Raw genomic sequence first — 17,036 nt, 5'->3', positions numbered from 1 at the left:
TATGCTTCTTTATCTTGAGTTTCAGCAGTGCTAGAAACAAACTACTGAGAAGATGCATAGTTCTTCATCCCATAAAAGCAACGTGCTTTCTGATAATGCTAAAGTTGGCTGTGCTAAGCACCCTTCTTTTTATGTTGTAAGTTAGAAAGTAAAAATTCACTCATGCCTGTATTCTTCCCCTTCTTTTTTCTGTCTCTAAACTACAGATGGAGGCCAAAGTAAAGGGGACACTAAGTTACAGCGGAAAAACCAGTGACTTCTGGACAAGCAAGGGAGCTGAAGCAGTTCTGGTTGGCTGACAGAATGTGCCCAGTTGGGAAAGTGCTTATTGTCACAGGGCTGCTGTTTCTGTCAATGTTTACATATTTTGATCCCAAGCACTGTGGTGAGAGGAAGAAGAAAGAAAACAATACTTGATCAAAGAGAGAAGGAAAAGGAGGACTGGTCCTCCTGGTCATGCAGACTGGTCATAGTTTGATCTTGCCTAAAAAAACCAGTTTTTTTATCTGCTCTGATTGGCTTTTAAAAAAAATTGATCGTCAAACCCACAGCAGCACAAACATTTTCTGGGTGATGTCCAATGAAAAGTTGAAAGCATGAGAGGAGCTACAATAGGCTTCTTCATCCATTGTGTGAGGTGGAGGTTTCCACTTAGTTCCTGAAGTGCCCAGCATAAAGTTATATGTAGGTCCCGAGTGTACCATATGTTTGCGGACCAAAGGATATGTAGAGTAGAGGTGGTGTCGGGATACTTTTGGGTTATACTTAAAACCTTACACAGATGCAGAGTATCTGATATGGGCATTTTTCCAGCTTTATAAGGCTTTTTGGCTTTAGGGAGCTTACAAATATATGCAGTCTCATTAGTCCCAGAGAGCTGTCTTCAAAACAGATCTCCTGGTACATGAGATGTCAGAGACAGACTACTGGGAAACCCCTTGCTCTTTGCTTTTGGGGGATTTTGTTTTTTGTTTAACATACAATAATTCTTATTTAAGGGAGGAAGGGGGTGGAAACTTTTCATCTTACATGAAAAGGAAATTTACATTTTATCGGTCAGATTAGCATTTCTTCCTTGCTCTTCCTCCCCCTCCTTTTTTTAAGGCACACTATGGTATTTCAGTTCTTTAGTTTGCTTCTGATTTGCCTTGTGCCTATCTGCTACTAAAATGAAGTAACGTCCTATCACATCCTTTATAAAACATAATCAGTTCTTCACCCATTCTAGATCTTCCTCATCTTTCATCTAACTTCTCCCAAAAGCCATGCATTATACTGACCAGCTAGTCAAGGAAGGCTGAATGTGACTTATTCCAGAGCCAGGTTAATACTGCTTCAGGCATTAGCCAAAGAGGAGTTGTTCAAGAGTGACCAGAGGTGCCTTCTCTTCTGGGGGCTGAATGGGTTGTCTCCAGCATTTCCAGCCCCTGCTGGCCTGGGGAGTTCCTGACCTGAACTCTTCCTTACATGGTAGCACAAGACTGCAAAGCTGGCTTTCTTTTTTTTGGATAGCAATAAATCGACTGGTTCATTTGTAAGGTTAGGAAATATCCAGCACATATTGCACTTTTGACACTAGGACAGAACTTCACTGTTGAGTCCCTTGCGTTGTCAAATAAAAGATGAGAATGGCAAACTGAAATAAGTCATAGGGGAGAAGGGAGCAGCTAAAATCGTATGATGCCCTTCTCCTTCAACCCTGAAACATTCCTTTGAACGGGGATGCTGAAATTCCTTGTAGCTAGTCTTTCCAGTAGTTTGAACTGAGATTGAACCAGTGACTACCGGTCATCTCTCACCTTCCAGAGACAGACTTTGACCCATGCATATTGAATCTTCAATGTTTTTTGCTAGATTAACTTATAGCTTTCATTTTTTTGTGTGTGATTTATTTTTCTTAGACAAAACAACAATTTTCTTTTCTATTTAGAGCTCATTTTAATTTTATATAAATATATATATACATGAATTTAAAATAATATATACTGTATATTTAGTATAAAAATGTTGGGTTGAGCTCAGCAATAAATGTTTTTGCACAACACTTCTGTGAAAGACAGATTGAATTAAAATAAGATGCATTAGTTCATGAATTTCACTCCATAGCATCAGCCAAATTACATGCTTTTTAGCCAATGTTTTGTATGTGGCATGTTGACTAGATAAGCTTGCATCTCAATCATCAAGATTTAGAGTTGAAACATAGAGCTACGCAGACCCTGGCATTCTTAATCTGATGCAAACTCAACAGAACAGAATGCAAGTTTTATCTGATTTTTCTTTTTTCTTTTTTTTCTTCAGGAAGTGTTGAAGGAAGAAAAATTTGAGGCCAAACAATTCTGGCAGGATGTTAATTCTGAACTGTGTCAAATCTCAATATTTTTTATATAATGCATGTAGCTAGGGGAGTTGCAGCCAGCAGTGAGCCACCAGGCAGCAATACATTTAAAAGACCCTGTCCTAAGAGTTCTACCTCTTCTACATTTTCTTCATCGAGACATCTCATTCAAATTGCCATCTTTTTGTCTTCATATTTACTTAATGAAATTTGAGATCGGGAGACTTGGAGCCCTTTATAATTACAAAACAAACTTCCTTTCAGCTTCTTTCTCTTCCTAGAAGTATGCCTCACCTTCTGTTGAGGGGTGTCCTATCTAGATCTTAAGGAGATGAGGGAGTAGATCAGTCTGTACGGCCTATTGAGCTTCTCAGATAGTCTTGGGAAACAGGTAAACTAATGCTTATCGTGGAATTAGGCTGTAGGATGGTGAGCATAAAAAAAATTATACATTCTTCATGAAGCCAGGTCAAACAGCCACCAAAGGGTAACTATTCTGTCATTATTATCCTGAGCTGCTTTGGAATCAGCAACATGGTGATGAAAGGGCCTGTATTCCTTTTTCCCTATTCTCCCTTGAGAATTAAAACTAGCAAGGCCAAATCAAAGGAAGTAATAGGTTGGCTCCCAGATACCTTTGCAAGTAGCATAAATAGGATGGAAAGTGAAAGATTTCTGCAACATCCCAATGCAAAATTAGGTTAAGACATTTTTTCCCAAGTTTTTACTACTTTTTAAGGGCCTTTGGTAATAAATAAACTGTAGTTGTACATACTAAATAACCCTCAGTATTCACAAGCAATAAGAAAGCCAAGTAGAGCTGTCTTTCCAGGCAGCAGGGCTGAACTTGGTTTGGGGACTGTATATGAGCTAAGGTGTCAGGCTCACTGTGATCCCCAACCAAATGCAAGCAATAATTTCAAACACAGGTTTTAGATGTTAAAACTCTCTGGGTGATATTTTCTGCTACATGATCCAAAGCCCCAAAAGTCATAGTAGCTATTAAATCCTTTTGAGACATTTGTGAAGTAAGTAAAAAGGAGGCAGGCAAGATGAAAAACAGGCTGCAAAATTTTTGGTGACTTGGATTATAACTGCAGTGTTCTCTCCCTCCAAGAAAGATGCTAATGGCCTAAATCACCTTGTCCAGCCTTCTCGGTTAATTCAAGATACATGACTAATACTGAGTAACTCAGTCACAAGTGTGGATGCTGTGGGTTTTACATCTATTTTCTGCTAATCAGAAGTAACTTTTAATTGTCTGGGTTCTGCTTCTTGTTTGAATCCAATCAAAGTTGTCTGATGCACACATTTGGGAGTGGAGCAGGTGCCAAGAGCCTGCTTCCTTCCCCCTGTCCCATCACCTGACCCTTCCTCCACACTCCTTCTCCACTTGGTGCAAGAGCCTTGGACATGAAAACAGAAATCCTGCAACTCTCCCAAGCTGCCATCAGTTGTGTGAACCATTAACCCTCTGGGAGTCATCTTGGACTCCAACTAACTTTATCACATTTGCTGCTACATTCGTAAAATGAACTTTTGGCTGTATTTATTAGCAAATTTTAATCTAGTTTACAGTTTGAGTTTTGGGTTTTTTTGTTTGTTTTTTTGAGTAGTTTTTGCCCACAGATGGATTAGACGTGTTGGTGTTTGGGGTTTTCTTTGTTTGAGTGAATTGCTAAAGGCACAGTGGTCCCTCTTCTGTTCTTGTTTTGGATTTTTTGAAGATGGTATTGCAGGAAAACCTGCAGTCAAGCTAAGCTCTGGAAGGCTTCCTCCCACACCTCTAACTTTCATCTTTTGCTGAATTGGGGAGAATCACTAAAGGGACACTTGCTTATTGTTTGTTTGTTTTTCATAAAATGAACCAGAAGGTGAAAACAGTAGGTAAATGACTGATTAATTAACACTTTATGCAATTTTAATTTTATAGAAATTAAAAGTTGGTAGACTTTTGATTGGTCCTAGCTCTGGTGAAATGGCTGTTACCCTCCATGACTTACTTGATTCAGGCCTTTGTCCTTTGTTTAAGTGCCTTTTTTTATTTTATTTCCCCACCCTCTTTAAACTGTTCTCAGAGATCCTGAAGTGCTGGAAAGCATTTTGGAGGAAAAAATCTTAAGCTTGCCAAGATGGCTTTATGCTGTTATACTATTTTTCCCTTTTGTAAAGTGTGTAATGTGTGTGTAACTTCATAGCTGCTGTACCATGGCATTGGTTCTGTATGCTTGTGCTTTCTTTCACACACACGCACACGCACATACACACACACCAGTATTCCTCAGAATCCTATTTATCCTTCTACACTCTGGCTGTGTTAAACATTTTACTTACAAAAGGTGGATGTTTGGGGAAAGAAGGCAACATAATAAAAGGGATGTGAGTGTGTGATTGTGTGTAAATGGTATGGGAGAAAGGAAGTGGCTAATGGGAAAGAAACTTCTTGCATTTTCCTCTTGAAGGTTTTAAATTTGAATTTAATTAGGTCACAAGTAAAACACGGGCCCTGTCTGGATACCTTATTAAATGCTGGACCACTTCACACAATTACTGAGTTTGCAGAGGTATGCAGCTGACAAATGTGAGCATGAAAAAGAAAAGGTCAAAATAGCAGCTTCCAGCAAGTCTGAGTTGAGATGAATTGCAAGGAATCTTATGTATGGCTAGTCATGTAGCCCAAAAATACTTATTGCAAGGATTTTCACATTTATCAAAGTTGTCAATTCCTCTTGTACAACATATGTAAGAAGAAGCTCTATATAACCTGTTAGAATAGAGCTGCTAATTAAAATTAAACCTGGCCATGCTTCACAAGCTGCTTAAATCATACACCATAAAGTACTTTTCTAGTTGTACCTTCTCTCTCAATGAGATTGGTTAATGGTTTCTTCTCCTAGAATAATGAACAGTAAGTTCAGGTATTGTTAGCTGCAAGTGAACTGTCAAAATACCATTTATGCTTGTTTCCTTGTTCTCTTGACAGAATTAGCTATCTGCAATAGATCTAGTGATTTTAACAATTCTGTGCTGAGGATGTGTCTAGGTTACAATTATTACAAACATACATACCTGCAATTAGCAATTCATGTGTTGACCAGTGCTAAACTTACAATAACAAATAGCATCACTGGACTGTGCTAGTTCTGTGATGTGTTTCCACTGGGCAAGATCTAATTTTGAGTTGCTTTGTGAAAAGGAGGTGTTTATCTCTCCTTTTCAGAAACTGGAATAGGAATGATGTGCAAAGGTCTTCCTAATTAGATGGAAAGCTCATCTAGAGAGCATTAAATAAGATATTGATACAACATGTGTTCCTTTGGCAAAAAATAGCCTAACTGCTATTTCAGTACTTAGCTCATCTTAATACATTTAAATGAACCTGTTACGTAAACTAGGCCATAGACAGATATTCTTTCCCAATCTAATGGTGCCAGTCAAAGATAGCACTGTTGCTGGTAGCTTGGCCAGTGGAAGTGATTATGTGAGTGCTTCCTGATCTGCCTTAGGCAGGTCAGTGAAGTTACTTCAGTGGAGTTGGCCACATCTGCTTTTGGCAGTTAACTGAGCTAACTTGGCTGTTCTGGTGCTGTTTAATTCATTTGAGGCACCCCTGCTCCTCATCTTTGGCTGAATTGGGAGATCAGAAATCTATGACTGGTGATGAGTGCTGACTGTTGTGATGTTTTTAACAGGTGTGACTGTTCTCAAAATCAATGTTGATTTATTGTTTAAGTAATCACTGCCAGTGTAAAGCAGCCAGAAGTAGATTTACTGGGCTACTGGAGAAATAACAGTTGTGTTAGGGGAATGTTCTGGTTGCAGAAACTTCTGGTGTAGCTTCATCATCCTTTTCCTATGATCCAGTGATCCCTTGCTGCTGTAATAGCCTTTGGGGGCCATAGAAAGCCCTGTTGCTGCTATGAGTTATGCTGAGAGATCAGCATGGCCTGGAACTAACCCAAAACTGGGGAAATGCAATGATTCCCTACAGCCAGTTTTGCACACTCCTCATAGTAGTCAAGGATAGAGGTCTGTATTTTGTAGCCAATTTTTGACAGCTATAATTCTACAGGGCAACTCTGGAGAAGAAATGGGTTTTCATGTTTTGCAATTTTAAAATGAATTTTGGTCTCATTTTCCTTGCCAGCTTCTCCAACCATTAACTAATACATTTCTCTTTATAGTGAAGTAATCCAAAACAAGTAGTTTAAACTACCTTTAACTCTTATAATGCTCAATACTAATGTTTTTTTTGGCCCAGCAGCATGTGCAGATGTATCTTGCCAGAAAATATAGTAATGTTTGTTACTGTCCAGCACCAAGAGAAAAGAAAGGAGGCAAGAGAACCAACCAAAACCAGTCAGGAGATACCACCAGTTGTAAGCCAAACCAAGTAGCTGTTGAGGCAGCCAGAGCTTCTTTAAGACTGATCAGATTTCACCACTGGGGAGGGGGGTGGGAGAAGAAACATTTTTGTGTTCTCAGTTTTTTCCAGATAAGGCCTTAGTTTGATTAGTAGTCACTAATATCAACTATGCAGATAAGTATTCTTTACATGTTTCAGTGTTACATGCGCTCCTTCCCCCAGCCACCCCTGTTAACACATGTTGAAGTTTTACCCAAAGAAAATGGAATATTTTTTGAATGTCTGTACTGCAGAACTGTTTTTGCTAACATGAAGAAAGAAATTTGTATTTTAAAAAAAGAAACCCTTTCACTGGTGCAGCACCTAGTGTCAAAAGTGTCATGAAATTGCTTTAAGAGGGAGGCTAAAATCGCCTCTTGTGACAAGTTTTAGTCCTAGAGCTTTTAGAATATTCAGCTCTCAAAATTGGTTTAGGAAGCCACAGCAATTTTTTTAATATACAGATTGGATTTGGGGAGAAGCTAGTGAGAGAGACGTTCTGTCTCCTTCCAGTATCAGAAGTGTATTCAGTCAATTCCTTACTTAAATGAAGGTTCTTCTAAACAAGGGGAGGTATTAGCTACACAGTAGCTGAATCTCTAAATAAAATTAAATTGAGATTTCCCCATGTATTTCTCACTGACATTTTAGCCTTGTATGTAATTACAAAAGAACAATTTAGCTCAGAGGTGAGAACTGTAGTGTGTGTGTTATTGCTGGTAATTCCATCATGTAGCAATTAGTACCATGTTCTTGCATAGTTCTCAAGATCCATACTGGAAATAGATGGAAAAAAATTATTTTTGGACTACTGTTTAAAAAAAATTACAAAATTCATTACTACTTTTTCCCCCAAGTCTACTGAACAGTGTTATATTTTAGCAGTTAAAGTTAGTACCCTTGTTATGTGATTTGTCTCTTGTAGTCTTTTCCTGAGGGAGGGTTAGAAGCATTTCATGAGTAATCCTTAAAACGTTTGCATTTCTAGCTTATAAGTCAGGTGCTTATAATAAAAAGGCATCAGTGTGATTGTAACTTCTAAAGATACAAAAGCACTGTGTTCAGAATATTTCACTGAAAAAACAGGTGTGGGTGTGAGTCCCTTTAGTTCTGCCTGGTGAAGAGGCTCACTCAAGAACAGAGCTTCCAGATACCTGCCTGCACTGCTAATAGTAGGGAGTCACCCCACTGACAGAGTTTTGGCCTCAGTATTCTTTGTTTGTTGTCACAATTAGTGTATATGTTTTTAAGAATTTTGAAAATAGCCAGCTTAATTCTTCCTGACTGGCTGGCTGGCTGATGAGAATGAATGAGGCTATGTAAAGCGAGGGGCTGAGAAACACAGATACACGGAGTTTTTCCTGCCTTTTACTGTGTATCTTAGAACACATAATTGGCTGAGTGTTTGTTACAAATGAACACTAAATGACAGCTACAGTTCTTTGTAGTGTGCAGTGTCAAACAAAGGAATGCACAGTTACTATGAGATTGCAAACCTGTCTGAATTGGTGATTCTTATAATGCTGCTTTATTTAGTCCATCATCCATTTGTATGAGGTCACCTTCCTACTTTTAATACTTGCATATTTCAGAGCATAGTGCTTAGCGATGGAGAGGATCCTAACAGCTGTGTGCTTACTTGAGCTCTCCAGAGTACTCCCATGTGAAATGCTCCCCTCTTGCAACAACATGGCTGAACAACCAAATGCAGCTACATTTGGGTGATTAGCACCACTTTCATTTGAATTTTTAGGGAGATGTGTTCCACTAACTTCAAGGGATACTGTATTTTAAATGTGTGATTTAATTTCTTTCCTCTCTTCTTATAAAACTGGACCTGAACACAAGTTTTGAGTTTTTTTGTAATAATCTCAGGACCTGAAAGATTGTAGCATTTAGTGTGTCTTAAAAATGATGTACTGTACCAGCCATGGATTTTTGTAAATACACCTGTTTCCCTCTTTTGTATTTTATTTTTTAAAGTGTGTAAGGCTCTTGGACAGAGGAACTGGTGCCTGCTTAATTCCCATCCTGAACTGAAGCAGGAAAATGGGGAAGGTGCTGCCACAAAAGCCTGCACGAGTTCCAAATTGGGTATATTGTTCTGATCGGTTTAATAGCTGCTAGTATTTTTTTAATTGGGAAGCCAGTGTACATTCCCAGTTGTGACTAGCAGAGCCCTGTCAGGGAGACTTGTAATTTTAAATCTCTTCCGTTTGACTTCTTGATCTTTTCACTCCTTCCAGATATTCAGGTTTACGATCCCTGACAATGCTTTGGTCCAAAAGATAATAGTGCACATACCCTGTGATTACATAGCAGCATAATTCTTGGAGATGATGCCTGCTTCACCTGTTCCAGGGTCAACTTTCCCTTCTATTTTCCACTTTTCTGAAAGGAATGCTGCAAAGGTGTGTGGGTTTTTTTTTTTTTTTTTTTTTTTTTCCTTCTTGTTGGGGTGGTTTTGTTTTAACAGCAGTCTTTGCTCTGGGATCCAGGCGTGTAGCCAGCAGACCCCTGTTCTAAGAGCCTTACTCAGTATGGTGTAGCTGTTCCCTGTCCTCAACTGTGACAGGCTTTTTTCATGAGTGTACTTTTCTTTTGTGTGTCATGTCTGTGCTGTATTAAATAAAGAGGAATGTACATATTAGCCATGTCTCTGTAATTTCTCACAAAAATAAAGATGTAATTGGTCCACTTGAAGGGTTGATTTGGGGGCTTTTGTTGGTTTTCTTGGGGGGGGGGAGGGTGAAGAAAAGAGAAATACAGTGGTTTTTTGGTTAAGGAAGTCTAAGGGTGCCAGGGAAGTACTAGGAACAAGGAGCAGTGTTTAACATATATAAAAATCAGTATAAGGAGTCAATATCCCCTGCTGCTATTTTTTCCTCTCCCACCTCCCGGTGCGGAAAATACTAAAAAGTATTTCAGGACAAAACCTACCGTCATTAAATTAAAGGTGAAGGAAACGAGTATTTCTCTACGGGCCAGGCCAAGCCACGGCCCCTTTCTCGCGAGGAACTACCACTCCCAGCAGCCCGTGCGTAGCACGGCCCTCCGCAGTGGCGATAGGTTCCAGGAGGCTTCGCGGCAACGTCTTCCGGTCTGCCAGCCACGGGCGGAGAGCCACTGTCCAATCGGAAGGCTTGAATATAAGACAATAAGAGTTACGTAAAGAAAAGGGGAGGAGATAAGGGCTAAGTAGATATCTACAAAATATTTCTCCGTCTTAGCCCCAGTGGCCTAATGGATAAGGCATTGGCCTCCTAAGCCAGGGATTGTGGGTTCGAGTCCCATCTGGGGTGGCTTCTTTTTTGCCTCCCCTCGGCCTGTATTTTCTCCCTGACTTCTCCAAAACGACGAGACGGGCCTTTCTCAACGATCCTTACAAACATGATACTTCGACGCTGAGCCTTCAGTCAATGAGACGCGGAGGTTCATGGGGTTGGGCTGAGCCTGATCCCTTGAGTCCAAAACGCAGCGGTTGAGCCTGTGAGTACAGAGACGGTTTTTTTGATTGCTTTCCTTCCTTTGATCAGGGAAAGTGCATGCCCGTCTTTCTGAAGCTGAATGATCTTAAACCCCACGTATTCAGCCCGATTAAAATCATGAATTTGATTTCAAACGCGTGGACTTCAAAACTCAAATGGCTGAGGATTTGTTTCCTGTGATTTCAAGCTTTTCCGATTGATTCTAACAAGGAAACTGTAAAACACTTTAAAACCTCTCAAGCACAGGTTCTGCCACCTACGGCCACCTAAGGAAGGCCTGGGATCCCACGTGTGCTGCTCACGGGAAAAAATGGGGCATGGCCCAACTTCCCACTGCGGGACGGGCAAGCACCAGGACTGGCCGAATGAAGCCCTCGCTTCCCTCCCAGTGATTCAGGCCCCCCCCCAGCCCCGTGAGTGCGCGGCTCTCCCCGCTCTGGCACCATCCGCTTGGGCCAGGGCCCCCCGCAGGCTCCGCAACGGCCGCGGACGGAGCGGCGCGAGGGACACGCCGCCTCAGAGGGGTCGGGCGGGCGCGCGCAGCTGGAGAGTCGTTCCCCCCCCCCCCGCGCCCAGCGCGAGGACCGCGCGTGCCGCGCGCTAGAAGGGCTGGGGCGGGGCGCGCGGGAGGCGCGCGCTCTCTCCGCTCGACGCTCGAACTTCTGCACTTGACCCAAGCTGAGTGCGGGGGCGGGGGAGAGGGGAAGCAATCGTGCGACTCGGTGCTCGACAACTTGTGCTGGCGGCACCGCGCCTTCCGGACCGTTGACCAACGCCTGCAGCTCCTGCCCCTCCCCCCACACTCTCCCTCCCGCGAGATGCGGTCGAAAGTGCGAGGGTTGAAACCTGCGCCCTCCGCCCGCTTCCTTATTGGCTGGTGCGGCGAGGCGGCGGCGCCCGATTGGCGGAGGGCAAGGAGCGGGCGGGAGAGCCACAAGATGGCGGCGCTGGGCTCACCGCTGCGGACGTTGCGAGGCCTCCTGCGCGAGCTCCGCCACGCGAGCGCCCAGGCGGGCCGCCCCTACCGGGACACGCCCGCCTGTCAACACGTCATCTCGGCCTTCCGCGCCCACCGGGTACGGCACAGGCTCCCCCGACTCGGGGGCTGCCGGTGGCTCCGTCCCAGGGCTGGCGAGGCTCCCGCTGGCCGAGGTCTAGAGCCTGAGGGCTCCCCTCGCCTCCCCCTTCCTTACGTCGCCTCTCTGTCATGTTTTCTCGCAAGGGAGGCGGAGACGCCTCTGCCCGAGGCCGCGCGATGGCTTGTGCAGTACTGCGGGAGCGTGTAGCCTTCGGGGGAGGTGAAGTCTCTGGCGCTTGTTTCCTCCTCTCTGCAGGTCACCAGTGAGAAGTTCTGCCGGGCCCAGCAGGAGCTGCACTTCCAGGCAGCCACATACCTCTGCTTGCTCCGCAGTGTCCGGGAGCACTTAGCTCTTCACCAGGAGTACCACGGCAAAGGGGAGCGCTCACCTGAGGAGGTTGCTGGCTTGGTGGGCTTCAGGCTGCCGCAGCAGCCAGGAGGAAAGGGTTGGGATTCGTAGGAATGCAAATGCTTGCTAAGACCACCTTACAAGGACTTCAGAATGGTTGTGTTGTATGTACTGTTTCTCTCTGAATAAATATCTTTGATTATGGAAACTATGTTTTCTAGCTTATGTTTTCTGTTAGTTTTAAGTTGTAGGTGTGATTCAAAGGATCCATAACTGGAAATCCTTCTCTGTTTATCAAGTGTGCTCAACCCACCCATTAGATCTGAATGTCTGGCATAACAGGCAACCTCCAGGATATGAAAAAAAGGTTATTTGTAGGGGAAAAACATATCAAAGCTGCCTTTGCTAAACTGTTTTGTTTAAGCAGTTGTAAGTTTTTACTAAATGTGAAGGTAAGAGGATTTGTTTGTCGTCTGTAGGATTTTTCTGTCGCATTCTGTGTGTAGCAGATTTTCCATCTTTCTAAGAGCAAAGGCCATTTCCTTGAAGATGTTAGCAGAGACTTCTTCCATCTTGAAGATTTTTGTCCACAGTAGCGAGCCAGTGATAATGCTTCCTAAGAGAAAAATACTGCTTAATGAATTATAAGCTTCTGAGGGCTTGGGAATGGTTTACTCTAATACAGTAGGCTTCCTATACTGTTCTAATAGTTTGTGTGTCTTGGAAACACTTCATTAAGCAGTGAACTCAATACTTGTGAATGTGAATTTGAAAGTTTTAAGTTCTGTGAACTGAAAATCCTTTTGGCAATTTTTTCAGGGTTCTATCAGGTGAACAACAGTGGTGTTATTTTGGAAATTGGTGATGTCCCATGTGGAAGAATACCAACCTATTAGTAGCTCACTTTGATCAAAGTTACTGGGAGTCAGCATACCCAGAGAATTGATATAATGTCTTTGATATTGTGAAATACTTTATTTAAAGCAACTGGTACATTCTGCCCTTCATTTTCCAGATGGGCTAAAGTACCCCATCCAAAGTCTGCTGTATATTGTTCCAGATGAAAATGCATGGCTTGCTGAAACAAAAAGCTGAAATTTGGCTAGAGAGAGATGGGATGGAGCAATCTTTTCTCTTTAAAGAGTACCTAGAGCTAAAGGTTGTATAGTTTGGGTACAAATGATGGCTAAACTTTCTCCATTTCCCCTAAACATACTAAGGTATTAATAGAAATAAATTTAACTGGTATCTTTTGGGATCACTTCCCCTGTGATCCAAAACAATATAATAATTAGCAAAAGCTTATTTATATGTTAAAGGAAAATATAGGGCATGTTCTGAATCGCTGAGGAGCATTGAGTGTGTTTTGTTATAGGGGGCTGTTTTTGAGCACTGCATCCTTTCTGCAAATTCTTGTTAAATCCAGTTACTTTTAGCGAACTTCTTAGGGCTTTTTTTACGTTGCCTTTTCTCTCTCATTTTATTAAGGTAATCTTAATTAACACAAATGTTGTAGACAATTGGAACTGATCCTTACTTGTGCTGGTCATTGACTGCTTTTGGGCACTAGATGGCAACACGGTGGTTAAGAAGGGGACAGGTGCAAAATGCATGAGTTAGGATGGACAGAAGTTGTGAAATTATTTTGTTTAACATTGGGTCTTGGTGCTCTGGAAATTTAATCGGATCCAACACATATCAGTTACTTCAGTTTTAAGGGAGGTTCTCTAAATCTTGCTATTAGAGTAGCTTTTCTCAGTTATGAAACTAACTGCACTTGACAGCTTGCAAGAACGGAACCTTTAAAATGGTGCTGAATGTCAATCTAATAAAGGAAATTTCATCTTTAAAAAGCATCTTCTGTCTGTGCTTTCTCAGACATAAATACCCGTTCACACCTACTCCTACATAGCCAAGATGTGTGTATGTACCCATGCATTTAATAACTTGCTAATGTTATTCAGTAATATCCCAGCAGATGTTACAGAAAATGTTTCTTTCCTGGAGCTGACTAAGCAGGGATAGGACCTTTGGTTTAGGGATAGCTTATTACACAGTCCAGGTTTTCTTCCTGTTTTGCATTTTTAATTATATCAAGTTTTTTCACCTCTTGATGTGAAAGAAGGGCTAAAAGTCTTCATTTCTGGTTGTGAAGATCTCTTGACAAAAGGGTCCTATGTAAACTAATGACTACATTTGTCATGCTCTGTTCCTTATTTCCTTCATTAACAGGCTGCTGTGGTTACCCTCTCTTTGTTTTCACCCTTTATTTAGATGTCATTCCTCTTAGTGGCAGTTTGTACAATAGAAAAATATTTCTCCCTGTCCTTTCTATTTTTGGAAACCGGGAAAGAAAGTATCTACCTATTTATTTCAGCTATGCCACATGCTAAAAAGAACGTTAGCATTAACTCTAATGAAACTGTTCTGCTTTGGCTCTTCTCTCAGAGGGGCAAAAACCCGACACTAGAGAGCGAGCAGGATCCCTCGCCGGGAGGGGGTGGGCTGCGTCTGTGGGGCCCGTTAGTGTTCCGCGGCGGAAGGGGCGCCGGGGCCCGGCGGCCCGGGCCAGGCCTGGCCTCTGCTCTCGCGGAGCGTGCCCGGCGCCGTGGGAGGGGGCCCTCCTCCCGTGCTGCCTGCGGGTGGCGGAGCTGCCCCGCTGCCTCCCGTGGCCCCGGGAGCACCACGCACTCGTCCCGCCTGGGCCGAGCCTCCGTCGGGGAGCGCCCCCCGCCGGGCCCCGGCCGTCAGGGCCGCGCCCGCCGCCCTGGAAACCGGCACGTCACAGCAGCAACGCGGGGCTGCCCGGCCAATCGGCGCGCTCCCGGGGCGCAGCCCGGCGAAAGGCCGGCCAGCCCAATCAGGGAACCCGCTGCGCCGCGCGTCACCAGCCGAACACCGCCCGCCGTGACCAATCGGCGGGCGCCAAAGCTTGTCCGCGCTGACGTCGCGAAGAGGACGAGAGGGCTAGGGCGCGTGCGCGCGGGTTTCCGTTACCGCTGGCGCGCGCGCGTGGCAGGCGTGAGAGGAAGAGCGAGGAGGGGGAGGGGAAGGCGACGAGTCCGAGCCCGGCGCGAGAGAGGTTTCCCCCTCCGTCTGTCACCAGGAGCACGAGACAGAGGCAGCGCCCGCTTCTCCCCCCGCGGCCTCGGGGGAGCGGCTCCACCCGGGCCCGCGAGTGACGCGAGGGGGAGGGCTGAGAGCCGCGCCGGGCCTCGGGCCTTGTAGGCCGCTGTCGGCGTGACTCGGCCGGGCCGGGCCGGCGCCCCGCGCGCTCAAGATGTCGGCGCAGGCCCAGATGCGCGCCATGCTGGACCAGCTTATGGGCACATCCCGGGACGGTAAGTGCCCCTCGGCCGGGGTGGGGGAGGGGAGGCGTTGGGGCGGAGCCGCCGAAGCCTCTGCGGTTACGGCGGTGCCGGGAGGGGAGGCCGGCCGGCCGGCCGTTGACGGTGACTGGGAGGGCCAGGGCCCGCTTCCCCCCCCCGCGGGGGCGGGGCCTGCCGAGGTCATAGGTCAGCAGCGGAGGGGATCCTTGGGCGCTGCACGTCGGCTCCCGCCTTTGGCGTCCCCTTGGGCCTGGGGGAGCCGCATGCCGCTGCCCCCGCGGGGCTGCCAGCGCCAGGAGCTGTCTGGCGGCGGGAGCCCCGCGCGGAGCCCCGCGGGGCTGTTTTCAGCAGCTCGAGGCATAACGTTGTGGTTTAAGATCCCTCCCTGCTCCCGGGTCACACCGGCGCGCCCTCCCCGCGGTTCCTGGGTCAGCAGCGGAACTGCGCCGCTAAAGGCGCGCCCGCGGATCCTTCCCGCGTCGCTTACCTTTGAGGGAAACAGCAGTTTGCTTGATTCAAACCAGAAAAAGGGGTAAAAAAAAAAAAAAAAAAAAAAAAAAAGGCACCCGCTTCAGTAGAGCGGTGGTGTTTTCATGTTATTATAGTTTTGTCTAAAGTCTGACCCAAACCATCATTTCAATCAGCAGGTGGGTATGGCCGTTGCTTTCTGATAGAGAAAATCTAGTTAACCCAAGTGGACGAACTTAAAAAAAAATAAATAAATAAATAAAAGCAAAGCTAGGTTAAAGTTTAACATTTCAGCGGCAGTAATCCCAAGAAGGATATACTAGATGTACAGTCAGACTTCAGATCACTTTATGGTGTCATTGTGAGCTGAAGAATTATCACTTTGTAAAGTTTTTCAAAAATTCTGAAATGATGCATAGTGATCAACATAAAAGTTTGAATTGACAGTAATCCATGAATCCAGAAAGTTTGTGAACTGCGGGAAAGGAGCTGTTCTTGTTATGCTGTCCAAACTATTTTATTTATAAACGAGGGAATACTGCACGAGAGGGGAGACTAACTAGAGATCATTTGAACATTCTGCATGTTGTACTAAGTCTTGCAGGCATGTGGTAGCATGCATGTTTGTTGAACTTCGTGCTGAATTAATGATTATCTATTTTCCTGTGCTTTAGTAGGTTATGTGAAGTTGGGGTTTACCTTTTATGTGCCAGTTGCCTGTTGGTACTGAGACAATGCGATTTTTCTGTTAGGTTGTGTGGGGTTTTTTGTTTGTTTTTCAGAATCTAGGATTCTGAATAAGTGTCATTAACTTTCACATATCTGGTATATCATGAGTGCTTTGTGCTAAATACTGATAGTTATTTTAACGAGTGACATGACAATCTCATTGAAAAAGTAGTATTCTGCAGAAATTGCTTTCCAAAGCAGGGCTGGTTAGTGAGTAATCAGCATGCTGGATCTGACTTATAGTGTTTATGCCTGGGCTAGACGGTTTTAAATACTTCCTGTTGTGCCTGCGCCTGTCTAAGTGCTTAGTCTGGCAAGGTAATGTGCTTGTGGATCTTGATTTTTCCCAGTGTTGACACCCAGATCACGGTCTCAAGAGAGTTAGTTAGGACTACACAGGATCTATTAAAAAAAGAAGGGCGGGGGGGGTATTTCAGCTTATGAACGTGTTATCCCTTGGGAGTGGGATTTACCTGTGACAGCTGTTTAAAATTGCTACATTTAAGATCTAAACCATGAAAAAAATCCCTGTTCTAGATTTCCTTTAGTACTGTGATGGAAGCAGTCATCTTATTGATTATTATACCCCTAAAAATCATAAATCTGCCCCCCCCCCCAAAGATGTGCTAAAATGTTTAGGAATTAACTTGCTAGAAAGGAGAGATATAAATGAAATTAGCATGATGAGAAGGGATAAGAAAAAAAGAATGTTTGCAAAACTGGCTTTCCCTATTGGATTAAGTGGGAAATTGAGGGTCTCTGTAACACTAATTTAGTTTTAAGAAAAATAAATCCAGTGGAGTATTATTTAAACCAAAGTGTTCACCGACATTGAAAATCATACTGTTCTGC

General features: G+C 44.2%; 2 protein-coding genes and 1 non-coding gene across 4 annotated transcripts in view; all 3 read left to right on the top strand.

Annotated features, from left to right (window-relative positions):
- Positions 1–9,393, top strand: part of UBN2 (ubinuclein 2) — a 53,848-nt gene extending 44,455 nt beyond the window's left edge. Inside the window, exon 17 of the mRNA XM_067311035.1 lies at positions 207–9,393. Coding sequence (XP_067167136.1) covers positions 207–256 — 50 coding nt within the window. The 3' untranslated portion in view covers positions 257–9,393. The remainder of the gene's footprint in view (positions 1–206) is intronic.
- Positions 9,394–9,972: 579 nt separating this feature from the next.
- TRNAR-CCU (transfer RNA arginine (anticodon CCU)) lies at positions 9,973–10,045 on the top strand. The gene has a single exon. It is a non-coding gene; the product is annotated as a tRNA-Arg (tRNA).
- Positions 10,046–10,919: 874 nt separating this feature from the next.
- LOC106488214 (putative RNA-binding protein Luc7-like 2) overlaps positions 10,920–17,036 on the top strand; it is a 37,934-nt gene continuing 31,817 nt past the window's right edge. The window contains exons 1-2 of one of the 2 annotated variants that reach the window (XM_067311016.1): positions 10,920–11,307; positions 11,566–11,692. In XM_067311016.1, the coding sequence (XP_067167117.1) occupies positions 11,050–11,307; positions 11,566–11,692 (385 nt within the window). In that variant the 5' untranslated portion in view covers positions 10,920–11,049. Of the gene's footprint in view, positions 11,308–11,565; positions 11,693–14,640; positions 15,000–17,036 lie in introns of those variants that run through there. The other variant, XM_067311009.1, reaches the window with a different exon arrangement.

The sequence above is a fragment of the Apteryx mantelli genome, chromosome 1, assembly GCF_036417845.1.
Source record: "Apteryx mantelli isolate bAptMan1 chromosome 1, bAptMan1.hap1, whole genome shotgun sequence".
In the NCBI taxonomy this organism is placed as follows: Eukaryota; Metazoa; Chordata; class Aves; order Apterygiformes; family Apterygidae; genus Apteryx; species Apteryx mantelli.
The sequence above is the reverse complement of the archived record's forward strand: the minus strand, read 5'-3'. Positions and strand labels throughout refer to the sequence as shown.